This window comes from Grampus griseus (assembly GCF_964374135.1).
Source record: "Grampus griseus genome assembly, chromosome: 3".
In the NCBI taxonomy this organism is placed as follows: Eukaryota; Metazoa; Chordata; class Mammalia; order Artiodactyla; family Delphinidae; genus Grampus; species Grampus griseus.
The window spans coordinates 129,570,815-129,591,966 of NC_139019.1; the positions used below are offsets into that span (position 1 = coordinate 129,570,815).

At 43.4% G+C, this 21,152-nt stretch overlaps 1 protein-coding gene across 1 annotated transcript in view; it reads left to right on the forward strand.

Moving 5' to 3' along the window:
* Positions 1–21,152, forward strand: part of GALNT10 (polypeptide N-acetylgalactosaminyltransferase 10) — a gene marked incomplete at both ends in the record, with an annotated part of 222,361 nt that overhangs the window by 117,617 nt on the left and 83,592 nt on the right. The window contains one exon of the mRNA XM_082652167.1: positions 19,297–19,463. Within this exon, the coding sequence (XP_082508293.1) occupies positions 19,297–19,463 (167 nt within the window). The remainder of the gene's footprint in view (positions 1–19,296; positions 19,464–21,152) is intronic.

The window sequence follows — 21,152 nt, forward strand, 5'->3', positions numbered from 1 at the left end:
ATTTCAAATTCTTTTATTATTTTGATAACAGTATTTCAGTCTAACTGGTTTCCTTTACATGCTCATCTATTTTATTTTATTCATTGTACACACTGTTCTGAGAAGTGACGATAGGCTTCACCAACCTGGCAGAGAGGTTCAGGGTTTCGGTTTAAGGGGAGGAGGCCCAGTTCTGGGTGGATGTGAATTGAGCCTAAGGCTCTCCTGTATTACCAGCCCACCCACCCAACCAGTGTCCAAGTTATGGCAAAAGATGTCGCTAAATCCAACGCTCCTGACACCCACCCTTTTTTAGAATCCCGTTGTGGAAGCTGACTTTTTTTTTTAACGGTAAAGATGGATTTTATAAAATCATTAAGCTGCTTTACTTTACAATTTGACGGAAGGGGCTACAGTGGAATTTTGCAGAGCTAAGAAAATTGTTTACATTGCTCTGATAAGAAGCAATTTAATATGAACATCTATAAACATCCATTTCACATTTGCCGTAGTTTGTTGTTAATTTTTTCATATGAAAGTTTTGTTTTTTTGCTTTAAGTCTTGAATATGTATTCATTAAGACTCATTTAAGCACTAGAGCACTGCTAAAATTCCCTGATTTAAAATATCCGTTTCTGATTACATAACAAGACCTCAAATATTTGGCACCTATACAACTGGCACCTTTCAACAAATGGAATTCTAGGCAGAAGTTAAGGAGAGCTATTGAGAAAAGCCAAAGGCACTGAGTTCAGAGAAATTTCCTGGTTGGGCAGGTCTCTGTAAAAGCAAAGTGTTCTGGGATTGATTGAAAAGAAAAGCATGCAACTAAGCACACTCCATCCTGTAGGGTCACAGGGCAAATCAGCATTGAAGCTGAGCTGAAGAGGAGAAGGAGAGCAGTGATGAGCAGGCAAGAGGAAGGGCAGCAGGAGGAAGAAAAAATATCAACAGGAAAGGAGGGAAAGGAGGGTTAAGGCATGATTGGTATAAGATAGACCAGTGTGAAGAACAGGAAAGGAAACATCAAGAAGGGAAAGAAGAAAGCAGAAGGACAATGGTGTGAAAAAGAGGAAATAAAAATATGAAAGATCCAAACCAAGGAAAAATGGAATCTTATCCAGAATATCCTATTATAATACCTGAAAGTTAAGAATCAACTCTATTTAATCTGTATTAGTCCACATTGGCAAATAGCAGCACTTATTATCTTTTTTTAAAAATTATTTATTTATTTATTTATGGCTGTGTTGGGTCTTCGTTTCTGTGCGAGGGCTTTCTCTAGTTGTGGCAAGCGGGGGCCACTCTTCATCGCGGTGCGCGGGCCTCTCTCTATCGCGGCCTCTCCCATTGCGGAACACAGGCTCCAGACGCGCAGGCTCAGTAGTTGTGGCTCACGGGCCTAGTTGCTCCGCGGCATGTGGGATCTTCCCAGACCGGGGCTCGAACCCATGTCCCCTGCATTGGCAGGCAGATTCTCAACCACTGTGCCACCAGGGAAGCCCCCAGCACTTATTTTGATAAGATAAAAACTCAAATTGCTTACTCAATTGCAAGAAACTGTCTCACATGGATTATCCCATTGGGAAGCTGACTTTTCCTAAATGAGTTGACAGATGTCTTGAAGAGCTTTTCTTTTTTTCCAGGGCAAGTGGGGTGGCAGAATCTTTCCTGCAGTTTGACAGCAGAAATGTGTGAAGAAGTTAGAGCAGTCAAGCCACTCAGTCCCTCCTGTTGCTTTTAGCTTAAACAGCTTCTCTGGCAGGAGCTGAGGTTTATATTTGCCTTCTACTCCTTCAAACTGAATTTTGGCAGCAGCCTGTCAAGGACAGGACCAAGGGGCTGTTTGTTTGTGCCAGCTGCATTTGCTTCCTCCAGAAGCTGCACCAGGGAGCGTGCAGCCACGGAGAGTGGAGACTAGGTGGTCTGGCCCCACTTTCTGGGTTTGCATGTGGGAGGTGGCCAGCTGGCTCTGAGCAGGCCTGCCCTTGGCCCCTCCTGCCAAGGGAACAGGAACAAGGATGGCTGGTGGGCTGGCCCACTTTTCTTCTCCCCAGGAGCCCTGCTGGGCTGCGTGGCAGCCACACATGGAGGCCCCCTCCAGGGCACAGAGCTGGTAGAAGCGGAGTCCCAACTGCTGGAAGTTGCCTGGGTCTAAAAGTTCCTGGGCACACCCCTCCGTTGGATGATCAGCTTCTTCCGTGCAAAGATTATCCATGGTGGGGGTGAAAGCAGCCTACAATCCTGACCTGCTTTCTCCAGTCCATGAATATAGCTTCCAGTAATGAATGAACCTGAATGGCATCTATGTCACAAGAAAAGGCCCGAGTCTACCAGATTCTTGGTTCCATGTTCCTTCTTGATTTTTCCTTTTTGTTAAATTAACATGGTTACTTTATGGTATGTGCTCAATTTCCTCAAAAGAATTTATAAGCTCATATTATTATAATAGGCCTGGATTCTGTTGAGTGCCTTTACATCCCCACAGGCTACAAAAGCAGCAAGGAATCTTCATTCTCAAAGAATGAAGATCACTGGAAATAGTAACTATGTAGGTAAATACATATAATTTTTTCTTACTGTTTAAATCTTTCAAAAAGATATCTGACTGTGTAACCCAAAATAATAACATATCCTTGTGTTTAAAGCATAGATAAAAGTAAAATATATCCCACCATAAAGGTTAGAGGGGAGAAATGTAACATAGTAAGGTTCTCCTACTTACGAAGTGGTATAATGTCATTTGAAATTAGACTTTAAAAGTTAAAAGTATATAAAAGTATGGGCTTCCCTGGTGGCGCAGTGGTTGAGAGTCCGTCTGCCGATACAGGGGATGCGGGTTCATGCCTCAGTCCGGGAGGATCCCACATGCTGCGGAGCGGCTGGGCCCGTGAACCATGGCCGCTGAGCCTGCGCGTCCGGAGCCTGTGCTCCGCAACAGGAGAGGCCACAACAGTGAGAGGCCCACGTACTGCAAAAAAAAATAAAAATAATAAAAATAAAAATAAATAAAAGTATATACTATAAACCCTAAAAGGAGCACTCAAATGACAAAACAAAGAGTTGTAGCTAATAAGCCAACAAAAGAGATAAAATGGAATCATGAAAAATATTCGGTTAATCCAAAAGAAGGCAGAAAAGGAGGGAAAAAAGAACAAAGATCAGAAAGGAGAAGTTGAAAGCAAGTACCAAGATGATGGACTTTAACCTAACCATATCAATAATCACATTAAATAATCACAGTAATTACTTTAGTGGAAAAGCAGCTTGTCCGATTAGTTAAGAAAGCAAGATCCAACTACATACTGCCTGCAGGAAACACACTTTAAAGATAAAGATACAAATAAATTAGAAGTGAAAGGATAGAAAAGATCTTCTGTGCTAACATTAGTCAAAAGAAAACTGGAGTGACTATATATTAATATCAGTCAAATAGATTTCAGGACAAAGACAATTACCAGGGATAAAGAAGGTCATTTCATGATAAAGGGATCATTCATCAAGAGGACATAGCAATCTTAAATGGTTAAGCAACTAATAAGAGAGTTTTAAAATACATGAAGCAAAAGCTCATAGAACTGCAAGGAGAAATAGACATAGCCACAATTATGAAATTTCAACACCTCTCTCTCTCAATAATTGATACAACAAGTAGACAGAAAATCAGCAAGGATATAGTAGAGTTGAACAGCACTGTCAACCAGTGTGACCCAGTTGACATTTGTGGAACACTTCACTCAGTAACAGCAGAATATACAATCTTTTCAAGTGCATACATAACATTTACCAAGATAAAGTATATTCTGGGCCAGAAAACAAGTCTCCATAAATTTAAAAGGATTCAGGTGACACAAATTATGTTCTCTGACCACAGTGGAATTAAATTTAGAAACCAATAATAGAATAGTGTCTTAAAATTTCCAGATGTTTGGGAACTATGTAACTCAGGAATAACAGATGGGTCAAAGAAGAAATCAAAAGGAAAATTAGAAAGTATTTTGAACAGAATGATAATGGAAATAGAATATGTCAGAATTTGTGGGCTGTCACTAAAGCAGCATGTAAGGGGAAATTTTGTAGCATTAAATGCCTATATTGGAAAAGAAGAATGGTCTCAAATTAATGACATCAGCGTCTACTTTAAAAACTAGAAAGAGTAAGTTAATCCAAAATAAACAGAAGAAAGGAAATTTTTAAAAAGATCAAAGCAGAGATCAGTGAAATAGAGAATAGAAAACCAATAGAGAAAAATCAATGAACCCAAAAGCTGGTTCTTTGAGGTGGTCAATTAAATTGATGTCTTAGCAGCCTGATAAAGAAAAAAAAGAGAGAAGACACAAATTATCAATATCAAGAATGAGAGAGGTGACATAACCACAGATTCTATTACTGTTGAGAATAATAAAATAATATTCTGAACAACTTTATTCCTATAAATTCAACAACTTAGATGAAATGACAAATTCCTTAAAAGATACAAACTCCCAAAACTTACTCAAGAAGAAATGATTCATTTAAATAGCCCTATATCTAGTAAAGAAATTGAAATTATATTAAGAACCTTCCCACAAAGAAAACTCTGGGCCCAAATAGATTCCTTGGTGAATTCTACAAAAATTTAGGAAATAATACAAATTCTACACAACTCTTCCAAAAAGTTAAAGAGGATGGAGTATATTCCAACTCATTGTGAAGAAGCCAGCATTACCCCGATACCAAAACCAGACAAAGACAACACAAAAAAGAAGATTACAGGCCAATATCTCTGATGAACAGAGATGCAAAAATCCTCAACAAAATATTAGCAAACCAAATTCAGCAATATGTCAAAAAGATCATACAACCGTGATCAAGTGGAATTTATTCCAGGGATTCGAGGATGGTTCAACATCCACAAATCAGTCAACGTGATACACACCACATTAATAAAATGAAGGATAAAAACCATATGTTCATCTCAGTAGATACAGAAAAAGCATTTGGTAACATTCAACACACATTTATGATAAAAGCTCTCAATACAGTGGGTGTAGAAGAGACGTATCTCAACATAATAAAGGTCATATATGACAAACACACAACTAATATCATACTCAGTAATGAAAAGTTAAAAGCTATCTCTAAAATCGGGAACTAGACAAGGATACCCCTTCTCACCACTCTTATTCAACATAGTATTGAAATCCTAGATAGAGCAATTAGGCAAGAAAAAGAAATTAAAGTCATCCAAAATGGAAAGGAAGAAGTAAATGGTCACTATTTGTAAATGACATGATTTTATATACAGAAAACCCTAAAGACTCCACCAAAAACCTATTAGAAATAATAGAATCCAGTTGGAAATGGATTTGTTATCGTGGTTTGCTAAGCATTGCAGTATCCACAACATCCGGATAAAAGGGTAGGGAATCAGGAAGAGGGAGAGCACTGAAGGGGAATCGCTCCCTGGACCCAGAAGAGCTAGAAGCTGAGAACCTATTGAGGGACCACCACCTTCCTCCCATGATAGTGTGGCCTTGGTGTTGCTGGGGGTTGAGAACCAGGAAAGCCTGATGTTTATAAATATCTGCAGAAACAGACAGGGAATCTTCTGGAATGGTGATGAAAGCTCAAGCAGGAAAGGCCTGGGGTGTAAAAGAATTGAGTTTTTCTGGCCCAGAAGGCATCACCAGTTGTGCATTCATGGGACCCCAGGGGACCAAAGGAAGCTGTTGGCAGAGCTGCTGTCTGTGTTCTTGGGCTCCTGCTGCATGGACACCTCATGAATGTATTCAGAGCTAATTAAATCAGGAATTTAAGGCAACCGTGTATGTGTGTTAAGGGCTCCTTTCTCATTCCTCCATCCCCGATCTGTTGCCCACCAAAATGCAGCCTCCTCCTACTCATTTATACTAAAATGATCAAATGTCAGTCCCTGCCTTGAAGAGAACTCAAGCCTATTAGTCAGTTGAAAGTTTCTCTGCAAGTCATTCACTCATTAATTAAGCAAATACTTATTGGGTGCCTACCATGTGTGTTTATTACTTCCTAGCCTACTAGTGTAGGCTAGTCCCTGGGAAAACAGCAATGAACAAAATGGGCAAAATTTCCTTCCCTCCTAGAGCTTACATTCTACTGGGCTGGGGAGGTCATAAACAAACAAATTAATATATTTATTTTCCAGTGATGTAGGGAAAGAAAGAAGCAAAGTAAGAAGTAGAAAAAGTGATGGGAGAGGCTTCCCTGGCAGTCCAGTGATTAAGACTCCGTACTTCCACTGTAGGGGGGCGCAGGTTCGATCCCTGGTTGGGGAACTAAGATCCCACATGCCGTGGGGCACGGCCAAAAAAAAACAAATTGATGGGAATAAGGTGTATTTTATTTCAGTGGTCAGGGAATGCTTCGCTGATAAGATGACATGTGAACAGAGAAATGAAGAAGTGAGGGGCCTAACAAGGCAGTTAACTGGGGGAAGAGCCCTGCAGGCAGAGGAAACAAGTACAAAGGCCCTGAGACCATCATGCTTGGCTGTGGTACCCAGTGAGCCAGGAGGAGAGATGAGAAGCAAGGCTGGAGGAGTGTCAGGGTCATGGTGGGACTTTGGCTTTTACCAAAGTGAGTAAGATGGGAATCCCTGGAGGGTTTTGAGCAGAGAACGCCATGATCCCGATTTTCACTTTCGAAGGATCCCTTTGGTTGCTATGTTAGAATAGACTGAGGTGGCCAAGGGTAGAGACAGGGAGAAGAGTTAGGGGTATATTACAGACTCAGACCACGGTGGGAGTAGAGATTACCAGTGGCCGCATTCTAGATATACTTTGAAGATGGAGACTACAGAATTTACTTACAGACAGTATAGATATGAGAAAAAGAAAGGAGTCAAGGATAACGCCAAGGTTTTTGGCCAGAGCGACTGGGGAGATGGGGTTGCCATTACAGAAACAAAGACTTTGGGAAGAGCAGGCTTGGGGGAAATCAAGATTTGTATTTCAGTCAAGGTTAAGATGTTCTAAAAACATCCAAATGATGATGTCAAGTAGGCAGTTGAATAAATGATGCCATTTGTGTTGTGAAAAATGGAAATGGTGGTGGGATCCTTTTTTGATTATATTATACATTATATTGTGGTTTTAATTAACTCACTTTCCTTGAATAGCAAAAAATGTCTGAGGCATAACAGACAGTAAATCTAAAACTGACCCAGGATCAGCTGTGGTCTGTGGTGTGGTGTGCAGGATGATAGTTTGTGTGCCACATTCAGGTCAAAGTGAGGGCGGTGCACACCTTCTAACATCTACAATGGGAGTGAATGGCTGGAGTCTGTGCCCACCCATCTCCCACCCCCCACCCCCACAGTGCCAGGAGGTATGTCAGACCCTCTGTACAACCGTGACAGGCTTGGAAGATACATTTAGTATGTATTAGCAGTTCTTACCCTTTTTATCTTGATTTGAATGGTGGAGTAAGCTCACTTGACACTTCTGTAATGGAGTGCTTGAGTGTAAGATTAGCGCCCCAGAGATCCTCAGGGTGAGAGAGATCCAGACTCCCTAGTTTGGCCGGTTGTTAGCAAGGCAGTTGTGTAGGGAGGGGCAGGGGGCAGAAGGAGGCTGTAGCCTGAATGATTTGTGAGCTGGGAAAGGAAAAAGTCCAGGTTTCTTTCTAGCATCACTGATTCTACAGGAAACTTCAATCGGCTCTCCTCCGAAATTAAATTTCTCTCTTCTGAGCAACAGTGTTTCTTCTAAGACAGCAGTTATTGATCCATCAGACCTAATATTGGGATTTAAAGGTGCTCATAAGCCTTAAAATGAAATGGCAGCCAATAAACTTTCTCAAATTGACTCCTTTTCTTGTAATTTTTAAAACAGATTTCAGTGAATTCAGCCTTTTGGTGAAATTACAGAGATAAATGGCTTATACATAAAAATGGCTGCCTGTCAACTGAAAATCAAACGGGCATGTATCCCATATGATTTACGCTGGGTGAAAAGCACTCGACATCCACATGAGCTGTTGTGTAGCACTACACAGCCTCAGCTCACTTGTTCCCACTTTGAGGTTTGGTGTGACGACGTTTTTCTTTCCTTTATGTCTCAACATCATCTTCTCATTTACAAAAACTCTGTCACAACTCTTTTGTGATTCTGGCCTCTCTGAAATCGTTTGTGTCTAACGGGGATTACTAGCTCCATTTTACAGATGCATACACTAAACCTCAGGGAAGCTGAGTTCTTTGCTCCAGTTCACACAGCCTGTAGAAGACAAAGGAGACTCACACCTGGACCCCAGCCTGTGTTCCTTCTGCTGCATCACACAAGACTGAGACCCATTCCTCACAGGGAAGGAAGCAGACATTTTTACATTTGGATCCTTTGTGCATGAAGGTTCGTGGGCCAGACGTAGCGAGCAGGGTTGGCTAGATAAATGGACACAGCCCAGGCACTGCTTGAGTTGCCTTTCACTCCCGCTGCTGAAGGTAACATATGCTTGTCCAGGAGCAGATAAATCGCCCTCAGTAAAATTGGTTACAGAGATGAGTTTGATTTCTAAGTGGTATTGCCCTCGAAAGGATTTAAGGAAAAAGAGAATAATGACTGGAAGATAAAGACAATTATCAATTCTCTCCCTTCATTAAGATGGTATCACGGGCAGAATGATGATAAGAAAAGCGAAGCGGCTCAGCTTAGGAGCAATGTGACATAGACTAGAACATAACTCCCTCCCGATTGTAAGCCTCCTTCTCCACACCTTTCTGGGGGACAAAATCAATAGTGCCCCCACCCAGCCAGCCACCTGCAACCCTGAATCTGCCCAGGTAGTGAATGGTATCAGTTTAGCATTCTGTAGACTTTTCCTTTGTTTATGCAACATATGGAGACATAGCAAGAGGTTTGGGGTTTTTTGGTTTGGGGTTTTTTTCCTCCACAAAAATGTGGTCATACTATATGTATTTTATTCTACAGGTAGGTTTTTCTTGCTTATATTATGGTCACTTTTCTAAGACATTTCTAATAGCTGTATGATATTACACAGGAATCTCATAAATTCAACCATTGCTGTGTTGACAGGCATACAGGTTGTTTCCATTCTGGAAACACTGGCAAAAACATCCTTGAACATGTTTCTTTACATTTTAGTTTCTTCTTTTCTCCTCTTGTCATGAATCATGAAGAATCTTGATATTAAAGCCCATTTCCTCCTAACCTTGTTGGCCTGGCATCTGGCATCTAATGGGAGGTGTGGTCCTTATGGTGGTTATTTCATGCTGATAATTCCGGACCTCTTGACCTCACCTACCGTATTGATTAACCAGAGTTCCTCCTTCCTGCTGTCAGCCTGTGTTTAAAGTTTGAGCACGTGGAACACTTTGCATGTTACGTCTGCAGAAGGACCAGTTTTATCATGTGGGACAGCCATGTGAAGAAACTGTTGGATTTTGCTGTGTGCTTTAAAAATTTTTGCTGTTGTTGTGGTTTTTACACCTGTCTTAAAACTGGATATGATCTGAGCAAAGGGCTTTCCAAAATGTGAGTTCAAAGGGAGAGGCAAAGACTGCACAAACCAAGATCCTTTAAATACTGCTCGTACCTGAAGTCTCTGGTACAGGTTAGGGGGCACAAAACGGGATGAACTGGTGGTGCAGAGGTGCATAATTAATACTAATACACTTTGTTATTCTCTTAACTGCCTGTTGAGAGGAGGGAAGAGCAGGTGGGTGCAGCAAAGCCTCCCCTAAATGGAAAAGGACCTTCAAAAAGATGTCAGCCTCAGCACATGTTGTCACACTAATTTTCCGGCTCCTCTGGTTCCAGCCAGACTGTGTTAAAGAGAAACCCACGCCTGTCTCATCCCCCACAGAGCGAGAGAGAAGGGCTGGAGAGCTGAGCCTCAGCTGTAGAGAAAAGGCTTGCTGTCGGGTATGTCAGGAGAGGGCCCAAACCTGCATCTGTAGGGATGATGAGGGTGAAGGGCAGGAGTTTTTCACACTCTGCCCACTAAGATCCAGTTTCTTCCTTTTGTTCCAGAGCCTGGAGCTATTTATAACTTCCACTAAGCTTCTTGGGGGCTCCAGAGCCCATAAGACATAGTCTTCCTGAGAATGTTGTATTATAAGGAATTGTCCTTTATACAAAATACAGAGGGGAGAATTTCAGAATTTTGAACTTAAACCATTTGCTGGAAAATGACCTACACCGTGGCCTCGGGGAGGTGGAAACTCACATGTCTGAGCCAGGTGCTATACCAGGTACATTCACATATGGTATGTCATTTATTCCTTGGGACAGCCTTAATAGGAAAGAGTTATATCCCCGTTTTACCCACATGGAACCTGAGGCTTAGGGAGGCTGTGACCTTCCCCAAGTGACACACTTCTAAGTGACAAAGGTGAGATTTGAATCCGGATCTGAGGGTCTCTTCAGCTCATGTCCCTTCCCTTACCACAGTTTCCACCTTGGAAAGTACCCTTACTGAAGCCCCTTGCCCTTTCCTGGGATGGCCATCCCTGATTCCAAGAGGATCGAAATCAGGAACATTCTCTTTGCTGTGAGTTCTCCTCCACATTTACCTGTCTGCAAGGCTGGAGCTAGCTACTTCTCCCTCCTTGTGGCTGTTTTAATTGTCCATTCTCACCTAGTTCTCCTGTCATCCTCCTGGTGTTACCATCCCCACTTCACGGATGAGGAAACTGAGTCTCAGCAAAGGATGGAAAGCTGCCCCAGGTCTCACAGCTGCAGAGTAGCACAGTCGGGATTTGAACCCAGGCCCAGAGCACTCTTGCTCCCTTAGGCACATACAATATTGGGTGTGTTCATGGACTTGCACTTCTTTTTTAAAAAAATATCTATTTACTTATTTATTTATTTTGGCTGCGCTGGGTCTTAGTTGCGGCATGTGGGCTCCTTAGTTGCAGCATGCAGGCTCCTTAGTTGAGGCATGCAGACTCTTAGTTGCAGCATGCGGGCTATTTAGTTGTGGCATGCAGACCCTTAGTTGCAGCATGCGAACTCTTAGTTGCAGTATGCATGCGGGATTTAGCTCCCCCGACCAGGGATCGAACCTGGGCCCCCTGCATTGGAGCAGGGAGTCTTATCCACTAGACCACAAGGGAAGTCCCTGGACTTGCATTTCAATTTGGTCTGTGGATAGTGTCCCATGTTAGGGAATTAAATTTTTTTTTTTTATGTTCCCTTCAAAATGACTGGATTGTTCTTTTTCAAGGTTGACTTGGAGAGAAAATTTTTGAAATGCTTCCCTTTGATTTTGACTTCTTTTCTTTCTTATTCTAGTGCTCCAGCATTAAGCCCTGAGGGTACATGTTAAGGGCCAGTATATTCGATTCATCTTTACGCCCAAGGGCTCAGAATCCTTTAGGGAATATTCAACTGGGGGCTGCTCAATCCCCAGTGAGTCCTCCTACTGCCTCCCACCCCCCACCTCAGCCCTCAGCCCAGGCCACTTTCTCCTAGTCAGTGAATGATCAAAGTTCTCTTCCTGCAGCATGAGAGAGGCCACCCCCTTCAGGTCAGAGGGAGCACCTGGGAAGTTTCTGCCTCAGTCCTTCAAAAGCCATCCTTAGTTCCAAAACAGATTCATGTGACTGATGGGGCTTAGAGATGATCCAGTTGTATCAGCAAAATCCTTAATAGTTACAAGTGACAGAAACCTAACTCAAACTGACTGAAGAAAAGACAATGTATTGACTCACATAACTGAAAAGGCCAAGAGTAGACGATGGCTTCTGCCAGAGCTGGATCCAGGTCCCTAAGTGATGCCAGCAGGAACCTCTCTCTCCAACTCTTGGCTCTGTTTTCTGTTCTGCTAACTTCATTTCAAGATAGGAAACAGTCTGTATGGTGGCCCCAGGCAGATCAGACTTCTATCCTCCCACGTTCATTTTCAGCAGAAAAGAGCTTCCCTCTCTCCCAGCTGTCTCAGCCAAGATTTACTCTGATTTACAGGTGCCCATCCCTGAACCAACCACGGGGGCTGTGGAGCTGCGATGCTCTGGCTGAGCCAGGCTCTCTTGCCCACCCTTAAGGCAAGGCAAGGACCTCCGCCAAACCCTGTGAAATTGAGGGCTGGGAGATTCCCCAAGGAGAATCAGGATGCTCTTACCAAAAGAAGGAGAAGGAATACAGAGCAGGCACGCCAGACTTGCCCTTTGTCCAGCTCCCTTATCGACATAAGGGGAACCCGGGGTCCGGCAAGAAGATGGGACTTGGAATGTTGCATGGCAGAGCAGAAACCAGAAGCCAGGATTTCAGACTCCTACCTAGTTCCCTCAGTTTTTGTTTTTTTATCTATTCATTCTTCTTTTTGCTTGTATAATTAATAGTACATTACCTCTATAAAAATATTTATGTATACAGGACAGGTGAGTTTCATCCAGGCTCCAGCTCTTACCAGCTGTTCGACCTAAGGCAAGTTATTTGACCTCTCTGCCTTGTTTGCTCCTCATTGTAATGGGAGTAAGATAGTCCCTACCTCATAAGAGCATTGTGACAATTAAATGACTTAATGCATAGAAAGTGCTTATTATGCCCAACATAGTAGAAATCCTTAACAGATATATTCTGTTATAATCATGGTCATCTTCCAGCTTATTTTTTAACTGCTATCAGTACTCTGTAGTTCGAATTTTTCATCATTTATTTAATCTTTCCCCATTGATGAACATTCACTCTGTTTCTACTCTTTTCACCACTTCAAAGTGTGTCAGGAAGCACCCCTGACCGTGCCTCTTGGTCCTCACGCCGTGAACATCTAACTCAACTTTGTCCTGTTGAGGTTGGGACCTCATCAGACTGTGAACCAGATAACAAGGGAAGTGCTTGGGCAAGCGGTGGGATGTTTTGCACTCAGCTCATAGTCGTCAGGTTTGAAATACCACAGTTGCCTCTTCCTTTATGGTGTCTCCTGGGGCCAGAAATACTGAGCCAGGGGGGCACCAAGGTTGATGTCATGTGATGGAAATGTCATGGTGTCCCTGCTTTGACCTTCTGTGAGGGCATTGCTCTGCCCGTTCCTGCCCCCGCAAGGCCCCTTCTAAGTGTCTCTGGAGCCCACTCTGTATCTGGGGACCCATGGAGACTGGGAGGCCGTCAAGTCAGTGTACCATGTGCCGTGTTGTAGAAACAAATATTTGTTCATAGAAGAGCTTGGAGGAAGACATACCCTAAATGTTTCACGGAGGTCAGCCTCCGGTGTCAAGATGTTGAAGTCATTAGCGGTTGTCTTTTAGCCTTTCTGTGTTTTCCAGCCTTTCCTGACCATGTGCAAAGGACTAGGAGCAATTAATCACTTTTGTCATCAAGAAAAATATTATAAGCATTATTTTAAGTAAATACTCTCTAGATTTGAGGCTTGGATCCAAGTCACTTTCCACTAGGGGCTCCATTTCCTCATGTGGAGAATGGGGTTAGCACTCCCAGGTTTGTCTCCCTCCCAGGGGTTGGTGCAGCTTAGAAAAAAGGGAGAGTGCGCTATAAACCATCAGGCACGATGAACTGGGGAAGGAGGAGGTTATTATTGTCTGGTCGTAGCCAAACCCAGCCTCTTTGCATTGGGAGCAGTGCCCCAGTTGCCCTGTCCCGGAGACCACACTCTGAAGGCATCGGGCAAAGGGATGCTTCATGTTTGTCACACATACAAGGACTGAGCATACTCTGCTGTCCAGTGTTGAGATCTTAAGACACAACATGCAGACAGGTCTTAAAGGTGACAGCTAAGATGGGGGTGTCACTGGGGTGGGTGGCGGCCTTCCCTCTTCCTCCCTGCCACCCCCAGGCCTCCTCTGCTGCGATCTGAGGCCTAATAGGAGGAGGAAAAATGGGGCTTTTCACACGGTCTCCCAACAGGGAGGTGGCCTGTGGGCGAGTCTGTGGAGCCAAGTTTCCTGCTGGATACTGGAGAGATTCATTTCAGCATGGCACGCAATTTTTTATTTGAACCAGTAGCCTAAGCTGGGACCAAACTAATGACTAGTGCCTGTGGCAAAAGTCGAAGTGCCATTTTGTGTTTATTTAGTAAATAAATGAGTGGATGGTTAGAGGAGGGAGAAAAAGAGTAGACCCTCCTCGCCTCCCCAGAAGCACATGATCAAGGCTGAGCCTTTTATTTAAGTTCTGAATAATTTTTAAATCCAGGATTGGGTTAATCTAGAAGTGAATTTAGTCTGTTGTCGCATCGTCTGCTTCCCTTAGTACATGATGGTGTTTGTTTATCTAGCGGCAGGCTGTGGGCCCCAGCTCTGGGGTTCAAGAGAGCCAGGGCTCTCTGCGCCATAATAGCGCTGTTGTATTTCACCCCATGGACTCCAGGCAATTTATTACAGCTAACCCCCTCTCCAACCCTGCCGCAACGAGTGAGCCTCCTGCAAAATTGGATGGAAGGCAGGAACTCTTGTAGAAAACGAGATATTACCTGTCTTTCTTGGCCACAGAGGACGCAGCCAAATTAAGGGAAAGGGATTTTTGAGAAGAGGTGCTTTCGTTCATTTGTGAAGGTCGACATAATGAAGTTGGAAAGGCTCCCCCAGAAGACTGGCTGAAATGATCAAAGGGGTTAGAGAGGTGGGGGAAGGGGCGGAGGAGGGCCCGGAGGTGGGGCCTGGATAAAAGCAGCCCAGCCAGATGCAGGAGCAAGAGGGGACGTGAAAGAAGGGGAAAGAGAGAGACTGACCTGTCTGCCCATCAATACTGGACTGCCAGAATTAGGGGCACCCTGTCCGTGCAGCTGTAACTGGGCTCACAGCCAGACACCATGGGTTCATTCCTGCCCTGTCCCACGCCCCAGTTTCCCTTGGTGCCGCTAGCAGAGGTAGAATTTAAAGCTAAGGAGACCGTGGACCCTGACCGTTTTTTTCCTCCCAGCATTTCTTTCTGAAAATTGTCAAAGAAAACTTGAATGAATTGCACACACAACACTCATCGAGATTCCCACCATCGAGATTCTGCAATTAACATTCCTCTAATGATTTTATCACATATATTATATATTTTTAAATATTTAATTTTATATATTATTTTTGGCTGTATTGGGTGTTCGTTGCTGCGCACGGTCTTTCTCTAGTTGCCGCGAGCAGGGGCTACTCTTAGTTGCGTTGTGCAGGCTTCTCATTGTGGTGGCTTCTCTTGTTGCAGAGCACAGGCTCTAGGCACGCGGGCTCCAGTAGTTGTGGCACGTGGGCTTAGCAGTTGTGGCACACGGGCTTAGTTGCTCTGCACATGTGGGATCTTCTCAGACCAGGGCTTGAACCTGTGTCCCTTGCATTGGCAGGCAGATTCTTAACCACTGCGTCACCAGGGAAGTCCCAAGGTAGGCAGTTTTGTTATTCCCTCTTGGCCTGCCTGGTCCTCAGCTCCCCTTTTCTGGGCCCTGGGAAAATCCCTAATATCTCTGTTGAAGTATACCCCAAAGATGGAAAGAAATGAAGAACAAAAGGAATCTTAAATTTTCTGTAATCATATTGTTAGAAATAATATTAGTATTGCTTTTCTGAAACTGTTATATATTATAGGAAAAAAACAAGCAACTGTTAATGTTAAGAACCTAGATTTTTAGCAAAAGAGTTAGAATATGTAAAACCAGACAAAAACCTAACAAGAAGAGAAAACTACAGGCCAACATCCCTTATGAATATAGCTGCAAAAATCCTCAGCAAAATACTAGCAAACCAAATTCGGCAACATATAAGGAGGATTATACACCATGACCAAATAGGATTTATCCCAGGAATGCAAGGTTGGTTCAATATATGAAAATCAATCAATGTAATACATTATGTTAATAGGATAAAGAACAAAACCCATATGATTATATCAGTAGATGCAGAAAAAGCATTTGACAAGATCCAACACTTCTTCATGATAAAAACATTCAACAAACTGAGAATAGAAGGGAGTTCCCTCAACCTGATGAAGAGCATTGATGAAAAACGCACATTAGCATTATATTTAATGGTGAAAGATTGATAGCTTTCCCTTCTAAGGTCAGGAGCAAAACAAGGATGTCTGCTCTTGCCACTTTTATTCAACATTATACTGGAGTTTCTAGACAGTTAGACAAGAAGAAGAAATAAACGGCATCTAGATTCAAAAGAAAGAAGTAAAACTATCTCTATTTGCAGATGACACTGTCTTGTGTATAGAAAATCCTAAGGAATCCACACCAAAAAAATGTTATTAGAACTAATAAGTTCAGCAAGGTTGCAAGACACAGGCTCAATATAAAAAATCTATTATATCTCTGTACACCAGCAAGGAACAATATGAAAATGAAATACATATTTACTAGTCATTTCTCCAAGGAAGATATACAAATAGCCTATAAGCACATGAAAATAAGCCCAACATCATTCATCATTAGGAATATGCAAACCAAACTGTAATAAGATACCACTTCACACCCACTAGAATGGCTATAATCAAAAAGATGGACAATAACAAGAGTTGGTGAGCATGTGGAGATATTGGAACCCTCATACATAGTTGTTGGGAATGTTAAATGGTGCTGTCACTTTGGAAACAGTTGGCAGTTCCTTAAAAAGTTAAACATGGGGGCTTCCCTGGTGGTGCAGTGGTTGAGAGTCCGCCTGCCGATGCAGGGGACACGGGTTTGTGCCCCGGTCCGGGAAGATCCCACATGCCACGGAGCGGCTAGGCCCATGAGCCATGGCCGCTGAGCCTGCGCATGCGGAGCCTTTGCTCCGCAACAGGAGAGGCCACAACAGTGAGAGGCCTGCGTACCGTAAAAAAAAAAAAAAAAAGTTAAACATGGAGTTACTTTATGGCCTGCAATTCTACTCCTTGATATATACCCAAGAGAATTGAAAACATATGTCTACCCCAAAACTTGTACATGAATTTTCACAGCAGCATTATTCATAATAGCCAAAAGGTAGAAACAACCCAAATGTCCATCAGTTGATGAATGAATAAATAAAATGTGTTGTATTTGTACAGTGGAATATTATTCAGCCATGAAAAGGGATGAGGTACTGATGCATGCTACAACATGAATGAACCTTGAAAATATTATGCTTAAGTGAAAGAACCCAGACACAAAGGCCACATGTTATATGATTCCATTTGTATAAAATGTCTAGGATAGGAAAATCCATGGGAACAGAAAACAAATTAGTGATTTCCAGGGACTGGGGGCAGTGGATAATGGGTAGGGACTGGGGGCAATGGATAATGGGTAGTGACTGCTAATAGATATAAAGTTTCTTTTGGGGGGTGATGAAAATGTTCTGGAATTAGATAGTGGTGATGGTTGTACAACTTTGTGGATATATTAAAAATGACTGAGTTACACACTTTACAAGGGTGAATTTTATGATATGTGAATTATATCTCAATAAAAAAGAGATACAATATAAAATTAAGGTTTAGTAAAACTCTGTAATTTTATGTTTATGAAATTGTATATATATGAAATTTTAGCATAAACTCATATCTATTAAAATATATTTGTATTGCTGACCACTGTAATGGCATAGAAGCCATAACCAACATAATAGTAATGAATGCACTTAGTGCCCATATTGCAGCATCTAAATGGTTATATTGATAATATTAAAGAGCCAGGGTTCCTTGGCAGAATGGTTGATTCCAGGTTAGAGCAGGAAACATACAAGTTGAGCCTAGAGAGTCTTTTGATACCTTTTGTCAGAAAACAAAGAAGCTGTCAGTACTCTGACCATGTGCAAAGGACTAGGAGCCAACTTGAGAAGACCGCCTTGGGCTAAAAATAGGCTTATTTGGGGCTTCCCTGGTGGCGCAGTGGTTGAGAGTCCGCCTGCCGATGCAGGGGACACGGGTTCGTGCCCTGGTCCGGGAAGATCCCACATGCTGCGGAGCGGCTGGGCCCGTGAGCCATGGCCGCTGAGCCTGCGCGTCCGGAGCCTGTGCTCCGCAGTGGGAGAGGCCATGGCAGTGAGAGGCCCATGTACCACCAAAAAAAAAAAAAAAAAAAAAGGCTTATTTGGAAACCAAGAAGAATAATACTAGCGTTGAATTGAAACATATTAATTACGTTAAAATTTATGAGTTCATAATGAAAACAAATAATTGGCCATCTTTGGAGGATGCTAGGGAACCAGGTCCTTCTGAAAATCGGTAAATTAAGAATCAAGAACCTAGCCTATCTTTCCTATACTTCAGTGTAGCCAAATAGTTGACATGGTAAAGTTTTTCTCCATGGAAGTATTCCAGCTAGTAAAGAAAGAATGATAGAATTAGAAATCACCATTTTGCAAACCCCTGATGAAATAAAGGATATAGATGCAAATCATCTTTGGCCACCAACATCACAAAAGGAAAGACAACTGGACATTATGTGTTTCCCAAGGAATGCTCACGCCAGCACCTATGAAGAGGTTGCCAGAATACCTCATTGAATTAGGTCAAGCCTCTAGATCTAACTACCAGTTTACAGGAGGCAAAGTGGGGCAAACAGAGGAACATGTTGAGAGACACCACATCAACGCAGACACCACATCAACTATAGAACAAATGACCCAGTTTCTTAAACAAATGGTAAGGGGAAAAGAGACCTAGGAGATGCATCAGCTAAAAGCAGTAATGTGGGCCTTGTCTTGATGCAGATTTAAACAAACAAGACACAAAAACATCAGGGAAGTTTGAACACCAACTAAATATTTGCTGATACTAAGTAACTATGTTAATTCTCTGGGGTATTACCATGATATTAAAGGCCCACAGGAACAGGGCCTTCTGCCCCCAAGCTTACCATGGGGCTGGTGGAAAGCAAAGGAGAAAATGTGCCCTCTGCCCACATAGCCCAGGGAGGGAGAGAAGAGGGGCCAAGCCAGTGAAGCCCAGTTTATTCTTCCAGGTTTAAGGACACATGGTTTCTCCTCCATAGTGAGGAATGTGCAAGGGGTGGGGAGGGAGACAAGAGTGTTACCGAAGGGCTATCTTCTACATGGAATCATGAGGATGGACAACCATGTTCCTATCACAGTTGAGGCATAAACAAGTTAGTGCATGTAAAGCACCAAACCCCGGTGCTGCTCTGTCACTGTTGGGGGTTGTTGTTCTGTAACTGCTCGTGTACAAAGCTGGGTGGGGGGGTCATGTGTGTGTGTGTATATCCCTGTGCACTCTGTGTGCAGGGATTAGAGGCAGGACTTTGGGATGCCAAGTAGAAGAAAGTTGTGAAGTGACCGTGATGTCCCCAGCTTTCACTCATTTCCTGAAGCCTGGAGAGGAAGTAGGAATTGCAGTTAACTGAACCACGTGCATGAGTTCTCCTGGTAGCATGAGAGCTGAACCTGTCCTCTCCCTGTCCCCCCGTGTCTCCCTCCAGCTGCAACAGCAAACGCTACCTGGAGACGCTCCCCAACACCAGCATCATCATCCCCTTCCACAACGAGGGCTGGTCCTCCCTCCTCCGCACCGTTCACAGCGTGCTGAACCGCTCGCCCCCGGAGCTGATTGCCGAGATTGTCCTGGTGGATGACTTCAGTGACCGAGGTAGGGCCCATTTCACCCAGCTTACCACCCTCCATACTCCGTTCAGTGACTTGCTAAAGGGGTGGTAGGTTTTCCCATCTTCAGCAGCGCCAGCATGTGGGCCACCATGTACTGATACTTGAGGCCATGAACCTGGCACTGAACACAAGTTATCTTACTTAGTCCTCACAACAACCCATGAAATAGGTTCTGTTTTTATCCCATTTGTATCAATGTAGAAGTGCATCAAACTGCAAATAATAGAGAACTTTAAATAATAGCTCAAACAAGTAAGGGGTTTATTCATTTATTCATTCATTTGATAATGAGATCCAGGATTGGTACAGCTGCTCGAGTCTATCATTGGAGAACCAGACTTCTTCTCTTTTCCCACTTCCTCATCCTCATGGTTACAAAATGGCTGCTGTACCTCTGGGAATCCTACCTTCCAGGCAGGAAGAAGGAGGAAGGGCAAAGAGAACAAAGCCTCTTCCTTGGAAGACCTTGCCTTCTTATTCAGGAAAGTCTCCCCAGAGACTTTTGGCCAGAACTCTGACATTTGGGCGTCCATATCTGCAAGGGTGGCTGGGAACGTGAGTGTTCTGATTTTTGGCCTCTTTAGTAGAAATAGGAAAAGAAGTGGATTAGAGAAGGTATCAGGACAGCCCACCTACAGTATCTGCCATACCACTTTACAGATGCAGAAACTGAGGCTCAGAGAGGTTAAGTGACTTGGTCTTGGTCACACAGCTCTTAGATGGTGATGTGGTGACCAAGTCACATCTGTCTGACCCCACGCACATGATCTTAACCACTAGACCACACTGCAGAGCCTCTTCGCTATGGGCCTTACCCATGGGTTTAAGAGACACAGAGGTGGAGCCACAAATGAAATCCAAGAAGAATTTGCCCTCCAGCCAATGGTCTGGAGCTTATTCTTTGTATCAGAGCTTTCACCACTTGCAGGAAAATCCAGAGAAGCCCTTTCCTCTCTCACTTTCTTGTAGAGGCACTAATAAGTAGTGAAGAGAGGGAATCTGAGTACACTCCAGAATAATCGAAGCTGAGCTGCTTGCTGCCCCGTTTTAGTACTACACCCCACTTATGCGGCGGGGGGTGTGTGTACACACACATACATACACACACATTTTGAACTCAGTTCCTACCGTCTCTAATTCTCCCCGTAACTCTTTTTTTTTTTAATTATTTTATTTATTTATTTTTGGCTGCATTGGGTCTTCGTTGCTGCGCGCAGGTTTTCTCTAGTTGCAGTGAGCGGAGGCTACTCTTCGTTGCAGTGTGTGGGCTTCTCATTGCAGTGGCTTCTCTTGTTATGGAGCACAGGCTCTGGGTGCCCGGGCTTCAGTAACTGTGGCTCGCAGGCTGTAGAGCGCAGGCTCAGTAGTTGTGGCGCACGGGCTTAGTTGCTCCGCGGCATGTGGGACCTTCCTGGAACAGGGCTCGAACCCGTGTCCCCTGCATTGGCAGGCGTATTCTTAACCACTGCACCACCAGGGAAGCCCTCTCCCCTAACTCTTGACATACACTCATTGTCATGGGACCCTTTACTTTTCCTTCTTTGCTCTTATCACATCAGTATTAAAATATAAATAAGTGTAACATGTGAGCATTGTGTGTGTAAACATTGGCCTGTCGTATGTTTCCTCTACCGGATTCCTCATTCTGAGAGCTGGGACCACCCCATCAGTC